The 26541-nt window shown below is 39.3% G+C and overlaps 1 protein-coding gene across 1 annotated transcript; it reads right to left on the bottom strand.

The window, feature by feature from the left end:
- Positions 1 to 678: 678 nt before the first annotated feature.
- Positions 679 to 26346, bottom strand: LOC149176996 (disease resistance protein Roq1-like). The gene is made up of 5 exons (XM_089420032.1): positions 25688 to 26346; positions 3108 to 4209; positions 2850 to 3014; positions 2344 to 2757; positions 679 to 2159 (listed from the first exon to the last, which is right to left on the bottom strand). The coding sequence occupies exons 1-5, from the start codon at positions 26335 to 26337 to the stop codon at positions 864 to 866; spliced, it is 3627 nt and encodes a 1208-aa protein (XP_089276158.1). The 5' UTR covers positions 26338 to 26346; the 3' UTR covers positions 679 to 863.
- Positions 26347 to 26541: the final 195 nt, after the last annotated feature.

The following is a 26541-nucleotide window of genomic DNA, read 5'->3' as shown; positions in this document are numbered from 1 at the left end:
TTACTGCAGAATGACAGGAATGTTTCCTAATCTGTAGCTTTCCACGTCTTATTTTCCTTCTCCAAGAATTCACGTATAACCCACATTCCAGTAATTTAATTGCTGTTATTGGTCGTCCATTTGACATATTCACATTGGATGGGAGAGGGATCTATTTGTCTTCAGGCTAATGAGGGTCCACTAAAGTGGTGAACAGGAAAGGCTTTTATTGGAACCAAAGCTATGTTTAAGCTCAGAGTATTAATATGTTACCCCGATGGAACAGAAATCTTGTGGTTGGACTCCACCTGTAAGATACAACATTGAGGCTTGGAAGATGTGGTTTGTTGAATAAACTTGGACACTTGAACTTGATCGCCAGAAACTACTGCCACCATGAAAGATTAACAAAAGGGGTTGGGAACACCTTCCGAAACTGTCTCTATGGGAAGGAAACTTAAGACAGAAAGCACTGAAAGCACTTCGGGATATATACTGACAAACTACTAATCGTTATCGGAAAAATGGTTTTGTGAGAAATATGAATTCATAGAATATCGTTTCTATGCCAGACTGTCTACCCCTCATGATCCTTGCCTATCGACTGAAACCGTAACCTGTCTTATTTTATTCCCCTCTTAAAATTGTTCAAAGACCAATGTGAGAGTAGGAAAAGAAACATGTTTTTCCATGGTTTTTCATTGTTCTCACTACTAATGCATTTCAAATCAAATACAAGAAGAATATATATATATATGGCCACCTCCTCAGCCTCATAAAACAGCCATATATGCAGCCTGTCATGGGCACTTTGGGCAGGAAGGACTGTCCTGGTTAAAATATCCTCGTTACATTTCGAAACTGCTGCTCTTCTTCTTTGCTTTTCATATGATGAGGCGTGCCTTCAATCGTTGGCGCAGCTGCTCCGCTACCCTACCTCGCTGCAGTTTTGGACATCCATAGGCATGAAGCCTCTCCAACGACATACAACGCTCAACACCTGGCAGTGTTTTTAACTTAAAGCAGTCATAAACATATAGTACTCGAAGATTTGTGAGTTGAGCCAAACCCTTTATATTCTTCAGCTTCAGACATCCAGATGCATCTAGCACCTCCAAAGATAACAATGTCTCAACATTTGGGAGCCACTCCACGTTTCTACACCGGCTAATGTCCAGCATTTGAAGTGTTGCAAGACCACAAAGTCCATTTAATTTCCTCAATTTTGAGCAACCAGTCAATTCCAGTTTTATGAGTGAGCTCGGCAATGTTCCAACCTTCACTAAATCATTACAGCTACGGATGATGAGATGTTGAAGGTTGGGACAAACATCCTTAGGAAATGATACCTGTGATATTTCTGTTCTGTGCAGTTCTAAGTGTTGGAGCCGCAGAAGCATGCATTTGTCAACAGGAGGGTCCAAATTTCTCCATTTTATTCGCCCTCTTGATTCTGTCAATGTTTCACTTTCGTCTCCAACCATTTTGAATGGCAGTTCTCGCAAGGAACAATCCTTCACTGTCAACTTTGTCAAGTATGCCAACAATCCAATCGAATCCGGCAAACCTTTCAATTCTTTGCAATTGGTCAAGGTCAATTCCTTTAAGTTGCTCAGGTCACTCAGCGATGGTGGCAGAGTTTTCAGCAAACGGCTTCCAAATCTCAGAACTTCCAGATCGGTTAGCTCTTCAAGGGCACTTGGCAGTTGTATTAAGTTTGTACCATCCAAATATAATTTTTCCAGAAACCTCTGGCGTGGCACTTGCGGAGGCAATACCTCGATTTTCTCACAATAAGAAAGATCTATGTATGTAAGACCGCGGATATTTCCGAGTGTTCTCCTAGACATGGTTAAATTAGAGCAAAACTTCAAATCAAGATATTTAAGTCCGATTAAATCTCCGAAGGAATTTGGAAGCCTCTCCAAATTTTCTGAGTGTGACAGATCAATGTGGTTGAGGTTCCTTAAATACCCGAAGCAATCTGGCAGCGACTTTAATTTTGTGCAGTTTGTTAACAGGAGGCGTTTCAACGACCGCAGTTGACAAAATTCATTTGGTAAAGTTTTGAGATTAGCCTGCTCCAGGACAATCAGTTCGAGGTGCTCAAGCCGACCTATGGACTCTGGTAACTTTGAAAGGGGAGAATTTACCCTTAGCTCTCGCAACTGCAAGGGTGCCTGCAAAATGTGCAAAGGTTTCGATTATAAGAAAGATTACAATTCTCTTCTACAAAACCCTTCCAACTAGTTGCAGACTCACTTATTCTCTTCTACAAAACCCTTCAAATTCATTGCAGACCCCGTGGTACGAAATCAATATCAAATAAACACACAAGCCTTAATTCAACAAAATTATATTTACCTGAGGTTTGTCTTCCCACAATGTTCTCAAAAGACTCCCGGACAATTGTAAAACCCTTAAAGTCTCCATTGGAATCCAGGAAGGCACAGAATAATAGGGACATTTTGACCAGCGAAGCCAGATGAGATTTGGTGAGTACACCCTCCTCATAATGCCCTGCAACAGACCACCTTCAGTATCAAGAAGTTGCAACTTCGTCATACCAATACCATGATAACATGTATTTTGCAGTCTATTCCGAATCTTCATCGCGAAGTTGAGAAACAACTCATGAAGTCCATTGCAAAGATTCATTCTGCAGTTCCCAGAGAGTTCATGAAGCCATCTTTTGCCCCATGACAATTCTAAGATATCCTCATCACTATCAGTGTTTTCAGCACTGAGCATCCTGACTCTGCGCATTTCCGTTACTTCCTGTTCAGTTTTGAAAAGACAATGAGGAATCAGGAAATTGATACAGATTTCCATCGAACAATCTATAAGGTTTGAATGATGGGTGCCCTTACATATGGTCGCTGCAACAGATCATCACTGTTCTCTGTCCTACGCCGAAGGAAACGCGGCAATCCCGAATGAATCCATCTTTTACCCCATGACAATTCCAAGATATCCTCATCACTATCAGTGTTTTCAGCACTGAGCATCCTAATTCCACGCACTTCCGTTATTTCCTGTTCAGTTTTGAAAAGACAATGAGGAATCAGAAAATAGATACAGATTTCTATTGAACAATCTATAAAGGTTTGAATGATGCGTGCCCTTACATATGATTGCTGCAACAGATCATCAATGTTCTCTGTTCGACGCCAAAGGAAACGCGGCAATCCTGAAGCCTCCACCACAATTTCTCTGCCCATGTCTCGAAAGTGATCATGCATTTTTATGTTATCTTCGCTGTCCACCTCCACAATACATTTGTTTTGTAAATTTTTAAACACCAGCGAACCGTTCCAGCCTGATCCATTCCATATTCTTATTGCCATTTCCTTGTTTTCTCCTATGAAAAAGCAGGCGATGTCTAAGAATACCTGTTTTTCGTCTCTATCAAGCACATCATAACTAATCCTGAGCCTCTTTTGAATCTCATGGGGAAGTATTTGTCTAATTCTATCCAATTGATCTTTCCAATAAGAAGGGTCATGTTTTCCATAAAGGTGTGCCCCAAATACCTTCAGAGATAAAGGCAATCCATCGCAAGCTTCCAAGAACTTATTTACAAAATATTCAAATCCTGGAAGTGGATAGGGTCTGCTGAAGGCATGTGAACAGAAGAGCTCTCGGGAATGCGGTGTATTGAGGCCAGAGAGTTTATAAATTGATGAATCTTGGACTCCTGCACATCTGAGAACATCTCTATCCCTGGACGTAATTAATATTAAGCTATCTGAGCGGAGAACATTTTGAACAGGCAAAAACGCATTCACCTGATTCACATCATCTACATCATCTAAAATTATCAAGGCATTCGAATATGAAAGCTGATGCTTAATCATCTCAATGCCTTCACTAACACTCTCTATATGAAAATCAAATTGAGTCAACCCCTTCAGAAGTTTGCTCTGCAAGGAATGTAGTGAGTTTTCGCTTGCCTTTTCTCTTATATCAAATAAAAAATATGATCTACTGTAATTTGAACGCTTCCTGTTAAAGAGTTCTGTAGCCAAGGTTGTCTTCCCTACTCCACCTGACCCCACGATCCCCACGACCTGAGGTTTTCCACTCTGCTCTTGCTGCAATAAGACTGTTCTCTCAAAATCCTTGACCTTTTCATCCAAACCAGTTGGATATTTTGCAACACACAGGGCTGTTGTCTTAACCTTTTTGAGCACACGTTCAACAATCTTATCTACCAGCTCCCCCTCGTCACTGTTTGCTCACAAGAAAACACATAAATATAGTTGTCAGAAACAAAAGTTCAAGCACCAAGCACTGTATCCATAAACATTATATATAAAGGCAATAAATGCAACATGTTGGGATGTATATTACTGAATCTGCAATGATTCTGATTCAATGATGTATATTCTAAAATAATAAGTATAAAACTCTTGAATAAACATCAAATTTAATATTAAGTACAATATACATCAAAATATGTGTAGTTGAATCTGAAATATTCAAGTTTAATATTAAATACAATATACATCAAAATATGTGTAGTTGAATCTGAAATATTTAAGATCAATTGTATCTGAAATGCTTTGAATCCAAAACGCATATCTGAACATATATTATATTTAATACTACATTACTTGGCACATAATACAGATTTATACAACATAAATTATGCACGCACGGAGCAGTGCAGCCATAAATGCAATATATGCTTCAGATCCAACAACATATATGTCATGATCTCAAACATAGTATTGTTGGATCTGAATCATATATTCAATATTGCTTCATATGATAATATATATATATATATATGTTGGGAACTGTGAAAAAGTGATGTTGGAATTAATAAAAAAGAACCCACTGGTCAGCTCTACGAAAGAGAGTCTGAACCAGGAGAGTCTGACTTTGCAGAACGCTCTACATTATTCATGTACATCACACATTATATAGCAATCATAGATTTAGGGAAGTTAGAACCATAACCTAAGAAATAGAAACTAATTCCTATCCTAAGGTCTCGTGAACCAACTCACTATTCTAAGATATTCTCCATTATCTCTAACACTCCCCCTTAATGGAGAAGGGGTTCACAAATATGCCTAACATCTCCCTAAACATTTCAAACTTAATCCTGCCAAGAGGCTTAGTGAAAATGTCTGCAACATTATCACATGTATTACAATATACCAAATGGATTTCTTTTGATTGCACTTTCTCCCTGACAAAGTGGAATTGTGTATCAATGTGTTTAGTGTTCTTGTGAAACACTGGATTATTAGCAAGTTTGATTGAACTCTGATTGTCACATCTGATTGTTGTTGCATCTTTCTGTTCTTCCCCAACATCCTGGAGAAGTCTCCGCAACCAAATTGCCTCACACATTGCTGCGCACATGGCTTGATACTTTGCTTCCACCGAAGATAAGGAAACTGTGTTCTGTTTCTCGCTAATCCATGTAATCACCGCGGATCCAATGTTGAATGCATAGCCTGTTATGGATCTTCGGTCGTCTACATTTCCGACCCAGTCTGAATCTGTAAATCCTGTCAATCTAACATCAGAGGAATCAGTATAAATAATACCATAGTCTATAGTACCTTGTAGATACCTCAAAACACATTTCGTTGCATTCCAATGACTCTCAAGTGGCTTGGACATGTATTGACTTAGCACACTGACTGCATAAGCCAAATTTGGTCTAGTAGTGGTCAGGTAGATTAAGCTCCCAACCAGCTGTCTATAAAGTGTCGCATCTGCCTCTTTAGAGCCATCCTCACTCTACAGTTTGATGTTCTGCTGTAGTGGTACTGCTGCAGGCTTACACTGATCCATCCTGAATCTTTCCAGTAGACCTTTGACATACTTACCCTGGGACATAAATGTTTGTCTTGAATCTCTCCAGATCTCAAGACCCAAACAGTATCTTAATTCACCAAGGTCTTTCATTTCGAACACCTGTGACATTTGTTGCTTGATTTATTTGATTAGAGCAATAGCATCACCTGTAATAATTAAATCATCTACATACAAAGAAATCAACACTATGCGCCCCTTTTCATCTTTCATGGTATACAAATTAGGGTCGTTTTTACTTCTGTTGTAGCCAAGTTGTAGAAAAAATGAATCAATCTTTTCATACCAGGACCTAGGTGCTTACTTTAGTCCATAAAGAGCTTTCTTTAATCTACAGACTAAATGTTCTTTCCCTTTCTGGACAAACCCCTCAGGTTGCTCTAAATAAACCTCCTCTTTCAATTCTCCATTTAAAAATGCAGACTTTACATCTAGTTGGTGAATCATCCAATGTTTCTTAGTAGCTAAAGCAATCAACATTCTGATGGTATTTAGTTTAGCAACAGGGGAAAAGGTTTCTTCATAGTCAATGCTTTCTTTTCGTGAATACCCCTTTGCTACTAATCTAACTTTTAATTTATCTATGGTTCCATCTGCATTAATCTTGGGTTTATACAACCATTTACAACCTATGGTTCGTTTCCCTTTAGGAAGTTCAACTAGCTCCCAAGTGTTGTTCCTGATTATAGATTCATATTCATGTTCCGTAGTTGTTTTCCATTCACTGCATTCATTTGCTTCCTTATAAGTAGAAGGTTCAACAACATTCATCATACTAGTTATAAAAGCATTTTCCCTATATCTTGCAGGCAATTGAGCTTTCCTACCTGATCTCCTGAGTGGTGGGGTAGCTTCAAACCTTGTCTGATCATCATTTTCTGGACTTGGCTTGATAGCTACATCATCTTCTTTTCCTTCCTGCTTCTTTTGCTGCTGTTGTTGTTGTTGTATCTGTTGCTGCTCATTTTCTGCATTTGTCCGCTGATCCTGATTGTTTCCTGTTTCTTCGCTTTCTTTCACCAAGAATGGAATATCCCATTCCTCATTGTTCTTATCAGATTCTTCATGATCCTGCTCATGGAATATGACATCTCCACTAACAAAAATCTTGTGAGTAGAAGGATTAAACAATCTATAAGCTTTATATTGAGAACAATACCCTATAAAGGTACATCTGATGGCTTTTGAATCTAGTTTTCTTCTGTCTTCCTTTGGAATATGGGCAAATGCTTTAGACCCAAACACTCTTAAATGTTTTACTGCAGGCTTAAATCCATATAATGCTTCATAAGGAGTTTTAAACTCAAGACTCTTTGTAGGACTCCTATTTTTCAAATAAACTGCAGTATTCAATGCTTCAGCCCAAAAACCATTTGAAAGATCCTTACCTTTCAACATGCTCCTCGCACATTCCACCAATGTTCTGTTCTTTCTTTCCGTTACTCCATCGCTGTAATATCCCATGGTCTTTACAATACTTGATAAGCTCATCCTTCCTGTATTCTCCTCCTTGATTGGAGCAGAGAATTTTTATATGCTTCCCTATTTGCTTTTCAATCATGTTTCTGAACTGTTTAAAGTATTCAAATGTGTGACTTTTCTTACTCAAGAAAACTTTGTGCAGTCATCAATAAACAGTAAAAAATACAGTGCACCTCCTAATGACTTTGTTTGCATGGGTCCACAAAGATCTGTGTGCACTAATTCAAGTATGTCTCTCTGTTTCTTCTCTACTCGAATAGGGAATTCTTCTCTATGCATCTTTCCTAATGTACAGGCATCACAATCATTATGCACTTGTTTTAACATAGGAAGATCTCTTACCATTTCCTTTTTCTGAAGTAACAACAAATCATTGTAGTTGATATGACCAAATCTCTGATGCCACAACTCTTCTGTAGTCAAACTCGCTATTGTCAAAGCTCGAACTGGTGTTGGTCTTACATCCAATTTGTACAGACCTCCTGTTTGAATTCCTGTAGCAATAGTCTTCATGCCATCTAACAGATCTTTAATATAACAGTTAGATTTAAAAAATTCAACTTTAAGATCTTGATCTGTAATCATGGATACAGAAATCAAGTTCTTTGTTACATCGGGCACATACATGACATTATGAATTTGTCTTACAGTACCATTAGGTAAAATGACAGAAATTTTCCCACACCCTTTGATCTGATGACTTCTATCATCACCTAGGTAGATTTGTGCTCCATCGTTGATTTCTTTAAAATCTTCAAACCATTGCTTGTTCCCCGTCATATGTGTTGATGCTCCCGAATCTACATACCAGATGTCTGCATCAACATTCTCATCAAAGTCTGCCATGAACAATTTGAAGTTCTGCTCATGATTATCATTCGCGAGATGACCTGCATGTCATTTCTGCTTCTGTTGTTGTTCATGATATATCTTCTTCTTGCACTCCTTAGCTATATGACCAAGTTTTCCGCAATAAAAACATTTAATTAAAGAGTTGTTTCTTTTCGGATGCATACCTTGAGTCTGATTTGGTCTTTTCTGTGAGTTTCCTTCGTTTCACTGTTGCGGATTTCCTTTTCCTTTGAAGAAGTTCTTCTTCGCCATCAACGCAAGATCTGCACTTTGGGGCTTCAGAGTAGATCTTCTTTCTTCTTCTTGCATTAATATTTCTGTCAATTCTTCAAACTTTGGGATCTTCTCTCTTGCATTTATCTCAGTGATAAACATTTGGTAGTCATCGGTCACATCATTCATGGTAATTGTTACAAGATCTGTATCTGCAACTGTATCACCAATGTCTGCCAATTTGTTCTTCAGATCTTTGATCCTCGCTATGAAGGCAGCAGTTGTTTCATTCTCCTCCATCTTCAGGGATAAGATCTTGCTCTTCAGGAACAAAAGGCGATTTGTATTCATGATCTCATACAAATCCTTCAAAATTCCCCAGATTTCGCTTGCTGATTTACATTCTCTGATGTGTGGTATGATGCAGTCTTTCACTAACATCTTCAGCAGCGTCCTAGCTTTACCTTCTCGCTTCTCCCAATCTAGGATCGATGCGATCCAACAACTGGCTTCTGCTCATCCCCATTTGCAACCGTCCAAGCACTCTGCACGTATAGCAGGGTTTGCATCTTGAATTTCCAATTCGCATAATTGGAGCCACCGAGCTTGTTATGCTCATTCAAGTATGCTTCAATCATTTGATTATTCATCTTGGCGATTAAAAAATTACAGTATGTTAGATTTACCCCAGATCTGTGTCAAAGACAGAAATCGTTGATCTACGCGAGTTCGATTTCTGGTATTGTCAACAACCTCTAGCACTGGCTGATCCCTTGCAATTTGCGCACCCTCTCCACGTATAGGGTCGTTGCAGCCTTCTCTCGGCAGACCTTGGCCTCCACACAGCCTTCTCTTGGCAGCCACCGCCAAGATGTAGCCTTCTCTTGGCCTCCACGCAGCCCCTTTTTTGTTTGCACAGTCGACGTGATTTAGCACCACGGATTTGCGAAGGTCTTCGCGACTATCCAGGATTATCCAGCGACAGTAGTCCAAAATGAAATGAACAGGAGTGTCACAGTGGGATCGGCGCGATTAGCCCTCCAAACCACGCGAAGATTTTGCCTCAATCGTGCCTTTCAAATCCTTCACTCAGCGTACAAGTTCCTTCGTCCTACAGCTCTGATACCATGTTAAAAAGTGATGTTGGAATTAATAAAAAAGAACCCACTGGTCAGTTCTTCGAAAGAGAGTCTGAACCAGGAGAGTCTGGGTCTGCAGAACGCTCTACAATGTCCATGTACATTACACATTATATAGCAATCATAGATTTAGGGAAGTTAGAACCATAACCTAAGAAATAGAAATTAATTCCTATCCTGAGGTCTCGTGAACCAACTCACTATTCTAAGATATTCTCCTTTATCTCTAACAAAAACATATGTTTCTAGATTTAAAACATATATATTGTTGGATTTATTCATATATTATATTTATTATGTTACTGCTTTATAGTGACATATATGATCAGTGTTGGGTATTAGTTCTCTGGTACATGGAAAAAAAATTGCTCGTACAATTTTTTTTCCCTGTCTCCAATGTTAACTTTGGAGTTTTGGGTTCCCTATGCAGCGGACGTTTTGGCGTCGCCGCACTAGGGCTGCAGAACCAAAGGCAAGACATCAGCGCACTGTTTAATAAATAATGGTTGGGCGATGGAGATAACACCTAGGCCGATGAAAGTCGTAAACCAGCTACTTCCGGTCACTATTGCAGCTCGCAAAAACCATCTAACGATGTTAATTAGCTACATCCAATGGCCATTACTATTCACAAAAACTATCTAACAAACACCATTATATTAAACAGTAAAAAATTGCAAAGGTTGCCTGCATTCCGCTTTTTTTCTCCCTTCTTTTCAAAATAAGTAATTTTGAAGAATGATGGGAATTGTTATTGTGATATGTGTGCAGAGTTCAATAGCGAGTTTCAAGGACTTAGTTGCTTTAGTAGTACAATGGGAATCTGTCTCAAAAGTCTCGACAGATGCTCTACAACGACTTGTTCGGCAAGCCAGTCGAGCCTCTTGGCGTTGCTAAGGGAGAGCTTTCTTTTCCTTCTAAAGGGGAGAGACTCTAGGCTCTTTTGCTTCAATATGCCGTCTGCAAAATTAATCAGCATCTTCACATTTTCTTTGCTCGAATCGTCAATATCGCCCATGCATTTCTCTGGGAATCCGCTCCCTTGTAAATACCCAAAGCACGATCTTGTTTAGCAAAGAAGAAATGGGCATAAATTTAAAAAGGCATCTTGAAATTTGTTGTTAGGATAATTAAGTTACAATCTACTTCAGTTTTGATTTCATGTTCTTTTCATAGAACCTCTAAAGTAACATGAGACATGTACAGTCGAGCTGGAGAAATGTAGGATCAAACTTATCCAAAAATCCCTCCTGAATTTCACCTCTGTGCATTATGGCCATTTCGCTAAAAATGATCCACTTGTAGAAACATATTTCTATGTGTAAATTGAAGAAGCAAAAGATAATTTCTTTGAGCATATTAAAGAAACATAGTGTTGTTGCCTTGAAACAGAAATATTTTCAAATATAATGAGATTTGTTCAGAACTCAGGGTCAACATGCAAAGATTCAGGTGCTTAAAAAGAGTCTCAGTGCATTTCATTAAATGATACAAATACTCACCAAAATATCCTCTTCTAGAGTACTAGTTTATTAATAGGCCATTCAAATTTAAACTACTCCTTAGTAAATCAAGGAAGATCCAGGTGCCAGATGATCCCTTGAGATAATTTTTCATGTATTTTACTTTTCTTTTGGTAGGAAAAATAAATCATTACCCTTCACTTGAGGTAAAATAAGTGGAGCTCTTATGTGATGGGTAAAGTGGTATTCTAAGGAAAACCCTCAAATGCGATTTGTGATCATGAACAATACAAGAAGTTGGCTTGAAATTGGAGGTCCACTTATTTTACCTCAAGTGAAGGGCAATGACTTATTTTTCATGTATTTTACTTTTCTTTTGGTAGGAAATCACTACCTTCACTTGAGGTACAATAAGTGGATTCTTCTGTGTAAAATGGTATTCCAAGGAAAAACCTCAAATGTGATCTTCATCATGAACTGTGCAAGAAGTTGGCTATGACAATGTTTTCCTCAGCACAAGGATTGTGTAATCAATCTCTTGAAGAAACCATCGAGTTATTCTATTCAAATATCCCCCTATCATGTAAACCAACTCAACTTATGCATCTGGCGCTCTGTCTTGTGACACACACAGTGTTACGGTGATTTCACCTCACTCCCAAATATATATGCCAGGTAATGCACTAGTTGCCTCCTTTGTATAACAACATAATGGCTATGGCTTGGGCCCACTAGTCATAACCTCGATCTATAGGTTTTTATTTTTTGTTTTTCCCAAGGCACTTGATCTCACTCGGCTATGCCCAGGTCAACCCTTGAGAGGTATGTGCATTCCCATTCCCCAACCAATGCCCAAGATGTGGTGCAATTCCCACATTGGGACTATTTCGGGTATATTCAAACTGGCTCCACACTACAACTAATCGCAAGCCCGGACTCCCTCAACCCCGACTAGTTTAGGTCCCAAATGCACAATTTGGTTCAATCAATTCAGTTGTTCGTCTTGTTCAGTGCTTTCATGCTTGTCGCACGTCCACCTTATGTTGGACTGAATGTCCAATCAAGGAAAATTTGGGAGTTCGGTGATGCCTTGCTCTTTTTGATATCCTCCAAACTTTTGTATTCAAGCTTCTGTGATCCATAATGAATTAAACAAAGTCTTTCGGTAGAAATCACATAAGAGAAATTTTTGGCCGATGCGTTTCGAACCAACAAGTGTGGTTCATCATCAAGACCAGATGAAGAGGCAAACCATGGCAAAGGCTTAAATAGAGAGCAATGTAGAGACATAATTTCAAGTAACGGCTATATTTGAGCAATACTATTTAAATTATGATATTAATTTATTAATATATTAAAAACAAATATTATTAAGTAATGGCTATATTAAACGGCTAGTTTTTGAATATAGTCGTTACCTATTAATATTTTCAATAAATTAGTAAACTAATATCATTATTTAAATATTATTTTTTGAAAACTAGCCGTTTAATATAGTCGTTACTTAATAATATTTGTTTTTAATATATTAATAAATTAATATCATAATTTAAATATTATTTCTCAAATATAACTGTTACTTGAAATTACGTCTCTACATTTCTCTCTATTTAAGCCTTTGTCATGGTCTGCCTCTTCATATGGTCATGATGATGAGCCACACTTGTTGGTTCGAAACGCGTCAACCAAAAATTTCTCTTATGTGATTTCTACCTAAAGACTTTGCTTAATCCTCCAAACTTGTCGAGGGTTGAATAGTTGGAAGGCTTTGTGACAAATAATTTTCCCACTCTGGCTATGGACAGACTTTGTTGTAATCTTAAGTTCGGTCCTAATTTGCACCTAAACCCATTATATTCATTCCATGAAATGCACTGAGGTATTGCATGAGCATCTATTGAATTTTCAGCAACTGGTTAAGGAACTGACACTTCGATAAACACGAAGTCAACCATCATAGGAACGCAAAGGTCTATACGCATAGCACACACATAAATCATAAATGAACCACAATTTATGATCAAAAGAACATCGTAAGGATTCTCCTAGCTTACTGACTAGCGAACAATTCCTTGCTTTGTCCCTTCTGCCGCACTTGGGAGGTCTTCTTCTCTCGAGAACTTCACACACACACACACACTGAGGGTTTGTTGCCTAAGCTCTCTCAACCTTCTTGTTCCCTCTGGTCCTCTACTCCAATTTTCGAACTTTGACTCAAAATTAACAAGAAGGTCTCTAGACCACTGCACTTTTTCTACTTAACAGAGCATTAGCTATATCAATAACAGATAGGTATATTCACATACACGATTTGGCCATAGATATTAGAAACTATACACACATATACATGGTGGAAATTCAAACTAAATTCCATTCCCAAGCGAGGAACATTTATAATAGTTATTACAGACTCTTTGTTCGAACGCTACAAGCTCCAAATCTACCTTCTAGATTATTGTCTCTAAATTAGCTTTTCTTCACACATATCTCTTTTGATTAGCCAAAATATTTTCTAACAGAACCCAAGTTGTTTGGACATCTATCCCAGCAACCAGAAAACTGCCTAACACCTCAACTAGCGACTTATGGTTATTACACAGACTCACTTGGGCAAAATACTAGCTCATATAAAATATCCTAACAGCTTAATAGTCTAGATTTTTTCTGGAATGGGGGACACATGGACATACATTAAAACCTATGTTGCCAGGAAACGTGGGTTCGGGGACGGGAACGGGGACGGGGACGGGGACGGGGACGGCATTTTTGGAAACAGGGTGCGTGGGTTCGTTGGGTAATATAATAATATTAAATTTTAATAATTATATTTTATAAATTATAAATTTATAATTAATAATATATATGAAATTTGAATTTGTATATTTTTTCAACTTTAAACAAGAAAACTTTAATGATAATCATTTAAACATGCACATCATTGAACATTCAACATTGACATTGAAATTTCAAAATTTATCACCAAAAAACTGTTCATTGTTTACATATTAACATGAATCATGATATGGGACAGATTTTGTCACACACAGCGGACTGAGATACACTAGCCAAGTTTCCTACAAACTCAGGAGTACGCTAAAAAATCCTAAAGTATTCTGAGTTCTCAAGGACTCAACATTTTAAACTTTATTTTATTGAGCTTCCTTGTGTGTTTTGTGGGACAGCAGTGAAATATATGCTGCCAGCAGCGATAATTTATATTTTAATGTAGCCACAAGCCTTAAAAAAAACCACAGAATTTATATGTTAATGTAGTGATTCAATTTTTCAAAAATTAAAATATATATACTATGAAATGTTTTACTTTTTCCTGAACAAATTCTGAACCATTTAATTGGATTTTGTTGATCCATGGTGAAATTACATTGCAAGGGCAAGCAACACCATTGATAGAGGGTAGATAATGAACTGGCTTGAATGTTGTGTAGATGATTGAGTTGAAATACATTCTCACTGAACGGTTTATATTGTAAAGAATAGCACAGAGCTATATTCAGTGTATGAATGCATTTATGTAATGCCATTCATTAATGCAAAAAATGATGAATATTTTCTGCGCTTTATTAATCGAATTGCAACTATTTCAGGTTAAAAGAACTGAAACATATACTTCTCATATTATAGTATATAGTATAAAAAATTAAAAATTTAACAAGTCTGGGCTGAGTAGAGGTAAGTTTGTGGCATTGTCATCTCTGATTAGGGCTTCGGTTGGGTACAGGAGTCTGCATAGGGAGGCCGAGGTCTGTTCCTTAGTGAACAGTGAGCTGTTTTATGTAAACAGTGGCATGAATCAAGCCCTACAGCTCAGCGTTTGACAACAACAAGGAGGAGGGACTATATCGCAGCTGTAGGAGGCAAATTGAGTGTATAAAAGTGGACTGACAGTTGTGGCTCATGTTGCAGACAGTCCGAAACAGCAAGAATTTGTGACATTCATTCCGACAAGTCTTTAAAAGAACCCAAAGAACCCAACCCGAAGAACCCAAGAATCCAAGAACCCATTAAAGGAAAAGAACCCAATTTTTTTTTGAAGAACCCGGTTCTTCATGGAAGAACCCGGTTCTTCTAGGTTCTTCTAGGAAGAACCCGTACCCGAATCAGGTACTTGGGTGCGGGAACCCGGGACGGGTTCAAGAACCCCACCCCCGGGTGCGGGAACCCTTGCAACATAGATTAAAACCCTACTATTTCTAATTTATACAATTCACACTTTGAGAGAAAATCCTTTTTCCTTTGTGAATTTTAGGACCCCCCTTGGGGCTTAGACAAAGTAAGTTTCCTAAGGTTGGAAAATTTAATGACCTCCTACTCATATGCTCTAATTGCAACATCTTCCAGGATCCCAAAATTTGTATTGTTGCTGATCATGGGCTTGCTCTAGTTGTTTTGCTGCCACCTTCCATATCCCAAGGTCCCATACCTTGTTTTGTTGTTGCCTTCTTGTTGCGTTGAAGAAATCTTCCATAGTGAACCACATTTCTTTGCTTGTTGCCTTCCTTCTTTTGTGGTTGCAAATTATCATAACCCACCTATTGGTCATCATTATTCCATAATGCACCCAATCTGCTACTGATTTCTGCTCTTCTACATATTGCTCAAAATTTTGGTGAATCATGACTTCAACTTTATAATTCAAGGGACCTTGGAAAAGCATTTTTTCTAGATATTCTTCTTGCAAAAATTTCACTGTAACCATGCATTCTTGATTCGGTGCTTCCTCACTACCATCTCCCTGAATTATCCCTTCTTCTTTGACAAGCTTTATGCTTGCTTAAAGGAAGAGTTACACATCTTCTTTTAGAATTCTGCATGCTTTGCTAATTGCATCACTTTTAACCCAATTCAGGATACTTTCAAATTGTTGTTCCATTCCTTCTTGGGTGTATCTTGGCCACAATGCCACATACATGTTTCCTCATCAAATCTGAACTTGCATGGCTTCCAATCTTCTCCTTTCTTCTCATCTTCCTTTGACAACGCTTGTTGTCCCTTTACTGCAAACTCAACTATACTCTCAACAACCTTTTTATCATGCAATTTATCAAAAGATCTAGATGCTTTGAGCACCTCAGCCTCTTCTAGTTTCTTCACTGCATTCTTCATGTAGTCTTCCTCAATCTTGGAACTATCCAACCAGTCCTCCAGGAATTATAAGTCCTTTTCATATTGTGGCATCAAAATACCCTAATGTTGTCCTTTCTCCTCATTATGGATGTCTCCACAAATCCTCTTTTTATCTCTGCTTCTTTCTATAACAACCTTAAAGAGTTGTCGCTCATCCTGTACATGGCTATCTTCATAAGCCAACTTCAATTTGGTTGCAAGCATGGTTTCTTTTATTTTATGGCAAGACTCCTTTTGATCGTAACAAGTCTTCACCATCACTTGTTACCTGGTACCTCACTCGCTTCTCCTCAACCTGGGCTATTGGTGATCCTTTGGTTCCCTCCTCTGGAACCTCTTGAGCACCCCTTGCTCTTCTCTAGCTTCTGTACTCTGCTCACCTCTTAATAAATCCACTTGTTCCCTTCTCTTAGAGGACTTCCAACCTCAGCTGGAACACTTCTCTACTTTTGCAACCTCTCTACAACAAGGGTTCTTGCCCCAACCTTAAGAACACTATTGGTTCTTTGTTACAACTATCCTTGCTATAGTCAATACCATCATTATTGTTGTTATCTCTGCATTTGCTATCTTCTTGCCAAATTTAAAGATCAGTTTACCTACCAGGTTTCTCCCTTACTGAGAATTCAATATTTCCTGTACTCCTTGCTTCAATTTGCTTGGACTATCTTCAAATCTGCACCTTGACTAAAATCTCTTTAGATTGTTCCATCCTCTATATTTTGTCCCAAGAATTATTCTTCAATCTCTACGGTTCTTTGCCTCTGCCCTAAATTTCTCCTTCAAGAATAATTAGTTTTCTCTGTCAATGGACTTGTTACCGCTCAAACTAGCAGGGGTCCTAGGAGGGGTTCTTATAGAGCAACTACTAGGTCAAGTGGAAACAATGGAGCAATAGCCCAATGTCACCTCAGCTAAAGCTCCCTGCGCTTTACGAACTTTCACCAATGGGAGGAGTCCTGATATTAGAAGAATCACTAGGAAAGATAGATCAATGATAGGACATAAAGTGATTCCAGATCTTATTCATAAGAGAGCCTTAGATGAAAAGCTTACTTGCTTTAGAAGCAAGATGTATGGCTCTCTAAGAAGGGCTAAGAGGATACTTGGGTCTAGGGCTGAGAGGTATGTCTTGATAAGAGGTGCCCTAAACCAAAGAATTCGAGATGAATAGGGTTTCTAAGCAATTCTTATGGAATTTAAATGTCAAGGTTGCGGGACCACAAAGAAGCACTAGTAGACCCAAACAAGGTCAAGGGTGCAGAGTAAGACTTCAAGTAGATGGACTAGACCAAGTAAGAGAGGAGAAAATGATCAAAAGGTAAGATTTGACTTGAAATTTGGATGTAATGATCCTTGATGAAACCGCTGACCAAAGCGCACCCAGGGAAGAAATGGTCTCCGAGCTAGGGCTTGAGATATCTCGAGATTCAATCATCGAAATAGCCTCAAATTTGGAGGTCCTCAAGAGGACTCACCAGCGTATCTCTAGACCAATTTTCAACGATTTTTGATGGCTACAATAGAATTCGTGTGATGCCCTAGATGGCCTTATGGGTTAGGGCTTAGAAAAGAAGAAAGGAGGTGAGAATGATTTTCGTTTAGTGATCACCAAGGACTAGACCAGTGCTCAGACTATTGGGAGAATGGAGTCTAATACAATCAATGTTTAGAGATGCCTATTCCCAACCAAGGAGTTCCCCAGCAACTTCATATGGCCTTAGCAACAACTAAGTTACTTAGGGAAATTTATACTTCTTTATGTTGCAGATCGATGACTTATCAAGGCAAATCATGAATGATCATGTATTCCTAGGACAATAATTCACCATACTTCACAATAATCATATGAAAATTCCCTCACAAAGACAAGATTAGCAACTTTCTATTAGCATTAGGGCAACTACACCAGCTTTATGAATGAAAATATATCATAGATCATTACATGAGACAAAGTATAAGATAAAACATGAAAAGAGTACTCACAAGTATAGCAAAATTATTCCAATCATCAAAGTGCAAGAAAATCGAAGCTCCAAGACAAGAATTAAGCTCTTCCAAACATTGAAATGCATTAAGAAACCAATTCTTCCATCAACAAGGCTAGCGAAATTCCCAGAAGAAACAAATGATCCAAATCCAAGTGATGATCAAATGAAATGATCATCACATCAATATATATCCTCCCTAAGGGGTTCGATTTGCCTAATAAGGCCTAATAATGCCCCTACTAATAAAATAATGTGCAAAAATAACATCCCTTGGTGACAAGCCCACCAAGATAGCTCCATAATACAACAAAAAGCCTCCCAAGAGGGCAAAATAATAGATACATTAGGTCAAAAAGCCATTGAAGAGGCCTAATGGAGTCCAATGTGTGCCAAGATGAATAAATGAGCTCCAACCCTATTGATCAAGGGGTTGGCCCTTTGATATTCAAGCAAACAACCTGTGGCGTCCCCAAGTGGCTATGGGGGCACAAAACATCCTCATGGGTCTCCAAATGGATCAAACAAGCATGTATCCCATCTGTAAGGGCTAGAAGAATGGTGCAAGCCCTCCCATTGTCTCCCGCGGTGAGACACATCCTCATCTGGACCCTAGATCAGCTGCCAAGTGTGTGGTGCAAGAGTGGAGTCAATTGAGCAAGGTGGTCCAAGCGCATCACCATCGTCCAAAAGGTAGAACACGAGCAAGCAATAGGTGGAACCGAAGGATCCCATAAAGTGACAATCTGCTCTCTTCTATAGTGGAGACCCGTGGCTCTCAACGCTCACCCTAAAATGCCAATATGACCCTCTAGAGGGCTTGGACCTCGTATAGGGAGACCAAACCCAAGATGAAGACCCATCTGCAATGTTGTATAAGATCCAATGCATCCCCTCACCTTCCAGTACAATAGATCATTAGTGCAATTGAGTAAATAAGACTACAAATCATGGAACCAAGTGGACACTTCATAATGGCATGCCCTTCCATAGTGGGTTTTAGAACATACAAGTGTCTCCAAGTTCAAGAAGGTTAACCAAGGACCCTATTAGGTGGTTTGAGCCTCCAAGGGGGTGACATGTCCATGGTACATCCATCAAATGGCAGGGGGCATGTGATATAATGGTGGAACGGAATAAGGCATCAGAGGAAGGCTCCATGCCACATGCCACATTGCAAGGGTAGCCATAATAAGAGAATCCCACACTTGGGTGTATGAATGTAGGAGGGAGCAATTGTGGTACATGAGTTACCCCGACCTTTGTTTTTCCACCCTTCTTCATATGCCTTTTGCCTTTTATTTCTTTTTCCTTTATAACTGCTCGGGGCTCCAAGCGATGAGAGCATGATGTGTAGGATACAACAGTGAATACCTCTTAAGGTGGGGCAGTTCATCGCCCACCAAGGGTTGGGACAATCATGGGTTTCTAAATGATGTAAGGGGCCAATGTGAGGGGCCCTATGAACCAGGGTGATGGCCATGATGAAAGGGGTAGAGCTCATGTTTGGCTTTTGCCCACATGCTAAATTTGTATGTCTCGACCATCTTTTGCATTTTATGGTACATTTCCTGTTGAAAGTGGCCAAATTATGCTTTTTCTTTTCTTTTAGCTGCATCAACCTCCGTGGCATCATTTCAGGCCCGAACCAAAGTGTGGACAAGGGGAAGGGGCGGCTAACTCCTTGTGGATCCAATGGAAAAATGTGGACCCAAATGGGAAATGTGGAAAATGGGTTATAACAAGCGGAAGGGGGGTGATGTATATGTTGTCGAGAAGAGGGACGACACAACCAAAATCAAGGTTTCCCATGTAATGCCACCCCTAAAGCTAATAGCCAATAAAGGAGATCCCACGAGATTAGGATACAAGGCTAACCACCAAATTGGACAAAGGAGACAAGAATATAAGCCAGGCCCATTCTTTCCGCCAAATCCCCCCACCAATCCATGCCCAAAAGTGTCCATGATAAGTAAACAAAAATTTAAAATACTCAACTACACAATGAAAAGTCATACCTTCGGGGTTGGAAGGCCCACCTTCAAACATATGAACATAACAGATGGGAGAGGGAGCATATGGCTAGCTCAGGTGGCAAAGATAGTGGCACATCAAGCAATATGGTGGCCGCAAAGGGCTACTGGATACCAGCTGAGGACCATCTGGGAGAAAAAATTCTACTATAGCTACCACCCACGGATGGTGGGTAACAGGACTCTTTATTATCCTGGCCACCGATTATCCTTGATTCTCAGCCCATTCCTAATCTTCTCCTCCATGAGAAATCTTTCCCAATTTCCTCTCTCACTGGATCTTGGTTCTTAGTTCTAGGTTTCTTCTTCAAGAAAAATTCCTTTGTCCCCCTTGCTGACTGGAACCTTTGATTTAGATAGACACTTATTCCCCCAAGAACGTAACGTGCTCTGATACCACTATGACACAACACTCTAGTTTCCTAATTGGAAATCTTGAATACTTTTGGCTATAACAAGGTCTGTCTCGACTCGAGCATTGTGTAATCGATATCGTGAAGAAGCCATTGGGTTATTCTATTCAAATATCCCCCTCTCATTCGGACTAGGTCAACTTATGCGTCTAGCGCCCCGTCTTATGACACATGCAGTGTTATGATGCTTTTGCCTCATTGCCAAATATACATGCCAGGTAATGCACTTGTCACCTCCTTCATATAACAACATCATGGTTGTGGCTTGGGCCCGCTAGTGGTAACCTCGGTCTACAAGTTTCTTTATTTTTTTTTCCCAAGGCGCTTGGCATCACTTGGCTACACCCAGGTCAACCCTTAACAGACATGTGGGTTCCCACTCCCCAACCAATGCCAAAGACGTGGCACAATTCCCATTATGGGGCTAGTTCTAGTATATTCAGACCGGCTCCACACTACCTATTATATTGGGTCCCGAACATATAATCTGGTTCAGTCGATTCAGTGGTTTGAGTTGTTCGGCCCTTTCTTGCTCATCCGCGCATTCGCCTTATGTCAGGCCCGAATGTCAAGTCCATTACAATTCGAGAGTTCGATGATGCCTTGCTCTTTTCGATATCCTTTGAACTTGTCGAAGGTTGAATAGTTGGAAGGCTTAGTGACAGATAATTTTCCCGCTCTGGTTATTGATGACTTTGTCGTAATCTCAAGTTAGGTCCTAATCTGCACCTAAACACATTCTATTCAATCCACAAAATGGATCTGAGGTATTGTGTGAGGATCTACAAAATTTTCAACTACTGGTTAAGGAACTGACACTTTGATCCCAACACAAAACCATCATAGGAATGCAAAGGTCTATACGCATAGCACATGCATAAATCCTAAATGAACCACAGTTTATCATGAAAAGAACATCGTAAGGATCCTCCAAGCTTACTGGCCAGTGAACATTTCCTCGCTTTGTCCCTTATCCCACACCTGGGAGGTCTTCTTCTCCCGAGAACTTCACACACGCATTGAGGGCTTGTTGCCTAAGCTCTCTCATCCTTCTTGTTCCCTACAACCCTCTGCTTCAATTTTCAAACTTCAACTCAAAATTAACATGCAAGTCTCTAGAGTCACTACACTTTTTCTACCCGACAGGGTGTTAACTATATCAATACACGATCTAGCCATACAAGGAAACTATACACACATATACATGGTGGAAATTCAAACTGTGTTCCTTTCCCAAGCAAGAAATATTTACAATAGTTATTACAAACTCTTTGTCCGAATGCTACAAGCTCGAACTCTACCTTGTAGACTTTTGTCGCTAAATTAGCTTTTCTTCACAGATATCTCTTTTGATTAGCCATAATATGATCTGGATCTCTTCAACTACCAAAATTAACCAAGATCTTTTACTTCTGTGATGTTAATGGAATTGCATATGAAAGAGTATGAAAACCACATGTGCATACTGTAAAGAAGATGAAACATAACGACAACCATCAAATCAAAGAACACAAATACATTGATAACGGAGTTCACCCAGTGTGGGTTTCGCCTCCGGGCCTTGGTGATCAAGAGTGGAGAGGTTGCTTTATTAAATGTTGCAAATGATGATGATGTACATGGTATGTTCTTTGTCATTACAAGGATAAATACCCTCAACCAGAGTGGCATGTCTCTCCACGAGACATTCTCCTATGGAACTCTCACTCAAATGGGCCTTCCTTTAGCAGGACAAGCTAATAAATTCTCACATGATGTAGCATACAAGTATCCCTCAACATAATGGTTATAAGGGATCTCAACAACAAAAAAATCATCTCAGCAAATCAGAAGAAAGACATGGCATAACTGCATCATTTACCTCCACTTTTAGAGATGGCAGGAAAATGCAAAGCTCAGTTGTTGAAACGGACATCACCGTTGAATTCATGGTGTGAAATCGTGTCAAATGACTATAAACTTTGCCCCTTTATGACACCGTCGAATTCTGGACCCTTGGGGATTCTTGAAGATTCCCCCAAAGAGTCATTCCTGAAGATGGCCAAAAAATCCATTGCTCGGATGAAGATTCTAAGCACACCACTACGCACCCGGTGAAATTCTGTGAAAATGACTATAAAGTTGGCATCATTCTGCCTCGGTCAAAAATCAGCCTCTAAGGGAATCTTTTAGATCCCACGGGATTCTCAAAGATTCTTTGCTGCTGGACCCCTAAATTTTTGCTGCTCAGATGGGGAAACAAATTGCACGGTTGGACTCCTAATGAGAAAATGTGCAAAAATGACTGTAACCTTCTCAAATTTTGGCACTGACACCTCTAGCTCTCTAAGGGAATCTTTTCAGTGTCTTGGCATATTCCCCCGCTCATGGCTTTGCTGCCTAGTTCGCTCAACGTTCCGTTGTGCTCTCCACCGCTCTCCTAGTTCGAATGGCAGAATGAGTTTATATATAATTTCCTGGGCGGACTTTAAAACATAGGGTCATTGGCCCAATGGTCAAGTATAGCAAATTGGGTGGGGGCGAATAGGGTTCAAACTCCTCCCACCCCATACATAGTGTATTTGTTTTAACAAAACGCGCATTGAGATATAATTAATGCTGGCGGTTGAATATTATGCGGGTGGTTACATATTTTAACACCAGCGGTTATGATCTGACAATCACAATATATGGCAACGGTTAAGTTTGCTGCGTGGCTTTTGGTTTTGTTGTTGGTGGTTTGTTGTAACGTACAATGGTTAGATGTTATGATGTGGGGTTGCTCGCAGATCAATGGGCGACCGGCGAGGTGGTTTCGACTCCCACTGGCCCCGACCATTATGGAATATGTGGTATGGCGTTAAAGTGTTGGGCCAACTGCCGTTGTTTTGAATCAGTCGTGGGCCGTTGTGGTTTATATGTATTGGCACCGGTGGCTCTAACGGGATTGGGCAGGTCTGCCACAGGTGGCTTGCCCACCCAACACACATTTTTTTCAAATATATAGTAGCGCATTGGGGGGTGGCGAGAGTGGCAACCCGTTCCCCAAAAAATATTTTTCTTTTGTTTTTTAATTAACAACTCTATAATTTTTGTTGACCGATTTTTAAGGGTCAGCAAGAAAATTAAATTGGCAACAAATTTGCCCGTTCCGGTGGCCAGATTCCTTGCATCGGGTTTCTGCTAAATTGTTGCCTCGTTAGTAACTTCCACGTGGCGAAGTTTGATCCGAACTTTGACCGTGAATATCTTGAGCATACAAATTCGAATTTGAGTGTCGTTCGCACTTTTGGAATCAGGACGATAAACACTATGATCTGATCATAGTTTCACTTCAATCCGAGGACTTCAATTTTTGAGCTATTTCAAGCCACTACTGAATTTTGAGCGCGTCTGAAGCCACCTGGATCATAATATCTCCTAACAAAACCCAACTTATTTAAATGTCCCAACAACCAAAAAAATTGTTTAACACCTTGACTAGCCACTTAAGATTTGCTACACAAACCTACTTACAAAACACCAAGCTCATCTCAAATATCCTAAAAACTTAATAGTACAAATTCCTTCTAAAATCAGAACACATAGAAGTACATTAAAACCCTACTATTTTTAATTTATATAATTTTCCATTTAAGAGAAAATTCTTTTCTTTTTTAGAATTTTATAACCCCTTGGAATATAGACAAAATAAATTTCCTCGAGTTGATACTCTGCATCAACCTCTTGTGATAATGAAATATATACCATTGAATCTGGAACACTTCAAATTCAACAATGTATAACCCAGCATATATTACATTTTACATTTTATATTCAAAACTGCACTAATAAATATTAAAAACCTTATAATGATGGAGTATATATCATTGGATCTGAAACATTTTAATCCAACCATATATAATTCAACATATATTTTATTTAATATTTTGTACTTAAAACAATGAAAACACTTAAGAGTCCAGACATGACGCGGATTTGAACATTTCAGATCCAATGATATATAACCCAGCATATATTTCATTTAATGTTTTGTATTTAAAACTGCATTGCTGAGTGTAAATCCTTGTAATAATGGAGTATATATCATTAGATCTGAATATAACCATATAAATTCTGTATATATTTTATTTAATACTCTGTATTTGGAGCTATAAAGGCTTTTATGATGTAAAGTATATGTAATTGGCTTTATGAAGACCAGTATGATGAATCGTTGAACCGTTGGATCTGATGTCAGATCCAACATCCAACGATATATACTTCATTCGGTCTTCATAGATCAACGATAGATACTTCTTCATCATAAAGGTCTTCATGGCCCCATATACAACAAAATATTAATTAAAATATATGCTGAATTTATATGGTTGACAACGATATATAACCCAGCATGTATTTCATTTAGCTTGACTCGGTCTTTATTGATTAACCTTATTGTCCACCCTATCGGACCATCCTAAACAGTTACGATGGAGTGGATACCATTTTACAACCTAAACCCTTGTGATGATGGAACATATCAGATTATTCATTTAATGTTTTTGTTTTTTCACAGAGAAACATAATATATTTTCCTATTTCAATCAAATAAAAAGGATTACATACAGCATCGTATTTTTGGGAAGCACAGCTTCAAAAACAGGGTTTGCAGGGTCTGCACAAGGCAGAAGATCAGAGAATTTTCCCAAGGACACAAAACAGAAATAGAAAGCCTGAAAACAAAAGATTTCCGAAAAGTGCAGTTTCAATAAAATAAAAAGGATTACATACATAATCGTTTTGGGGAAGCAGAGATTTAAAAACAGGGTTTGCAGGGTCTGCACAAGGCAGCAGATAATTTTCCAAAGGACACAAAACAGAAATAGAAAGCCTGAAAACAAAAGGTTTCTGAAAAGTGCAGTATCACTGAAAGAGACTTCTCTAAACACAGAAAGTAACTCTGCTTACAAGTCCCAGTAGATAGAAACAGATAAAAACCAAATCACTGTAACAGCTTTAAAAAAGGGCCTGCACAAGGCAGAAGACCAGGTAATCTTCCTAAGGACAAAGAAACAGAATTACAATGCCTGAAAAAATATATTCATTTAATATTGCCATCGTCTTTATTGATGGATCTTATATCCGACTACCATACCATAGCGAGAGGGAAGGTTGAGTTCTCACCCGCCATACGCGTCCAACTCGAAACCACTGATCCCTGCAACACGTGAAAGAGCATTTCTCCAATTTTGAACAGTAACGGAGTCATATCGCGGCTTGTTCTCGTGCGTTTTCTTCGTTTCTAGGTCCTGTAGGGCTTGAGCATACTGGCCATTTCCGCCCTGTGTCCATCTGAGCTCGGAAGGTTTGACGTGGTAGAAGACTGGAATAATGGCAGCGCCCGACTCCAGCATGAGGAGAAGCTCATTGAGACACCAATCTGATTCCGCATAGCGTGCAGAGAATATGGCCACATGGACCGAGGCGGTCCTTATAGCGCCTTCGATTTGGGAGGTGAAATTATCTCCCTCTTGCAATTCCTGCTTGTCCAGAAAAGCTCGGACTCCATGTAAAAGAAGGCGCCGGTACAGGTGGCTGGCAAAGGTCTTCTTGATGTCCGGGCCGCGGTGGTTTATAAAGACGTCATAAGAGTAGTAATTGCTGCTGCTATTGGGATCAGCAACGGTGGAAGTGGATGCCGAGGAGGAGGGGTAAGCGCCAGAAGCTGATGCTTGGCGGTTAAAATCAAGTGGGGAAGCTTGATTGTCAGATTCAAGTTCAATTTCAGGGTGGTTTTGGGTTTTCACTCCGAATGCAGGTGGTGTGTATGCCATCGGGAATTGGAAAATGGAAATAGAAATTGGGTGATGGGAATCGATGTATTTATCGCTCGGAAGGAGACTAGTTCAGATGCGCGGAGTAATCGTGAGGAACGTTACAATGAAAAATGGTATATAACCCCATTAACCCCTTTCAGCCCTCATTGTGCTGCTGCTCACTCGGTTTTTAATTTCAAAAGCATTTTACGCGTGGTGACC

This window comes from Pinus tabuliformis, chromosome 4_1 (genome assembly GCF_031772625.1).
Source record: "Pinus tabuliformis cultivar Carrire ecotype Pingquan chromosome 4_1, CPIR1, whole genome shotgun sequence".
NCBI lineage: Eukaryota > Viridiplantae > Streptophyta > Pinopsida > Pinales > Pinaceae > Pinus > Pinus tabuliformis.
Note: the sequence above shows the minus strand (reverse complement) of the source record. Positions and strands in the feature narration are given on the sequence as shown.

What these genes read in the sequence shown, in the direction of transcription:
- LOC149176996 (XM_089420032.1), bottom strand. Translation starts at nt 26,337, where the DNA reads ATGGCATACACACCACCTGCATTCGGAGTGAAAACCCAAAACCACCCT. An exon ending in ATCTGTTGCAGCAATCATAT is followed by an intron (nt 3,015 to 3,107) that starts GTAAGGGCACGC and finishes AAAACTGAACAG; the next exon opens with GAAATAACGGAAGTGCGTGG. An exon ending in TGTGGGAAGACAAACCTCAG is followed by an intron (nt 2,160 to 2,343) that starts GTAAATATAATT and finishes CACATTTTGCAG; the next exon opens with GCACCCTTGCAGTTGCGAGA.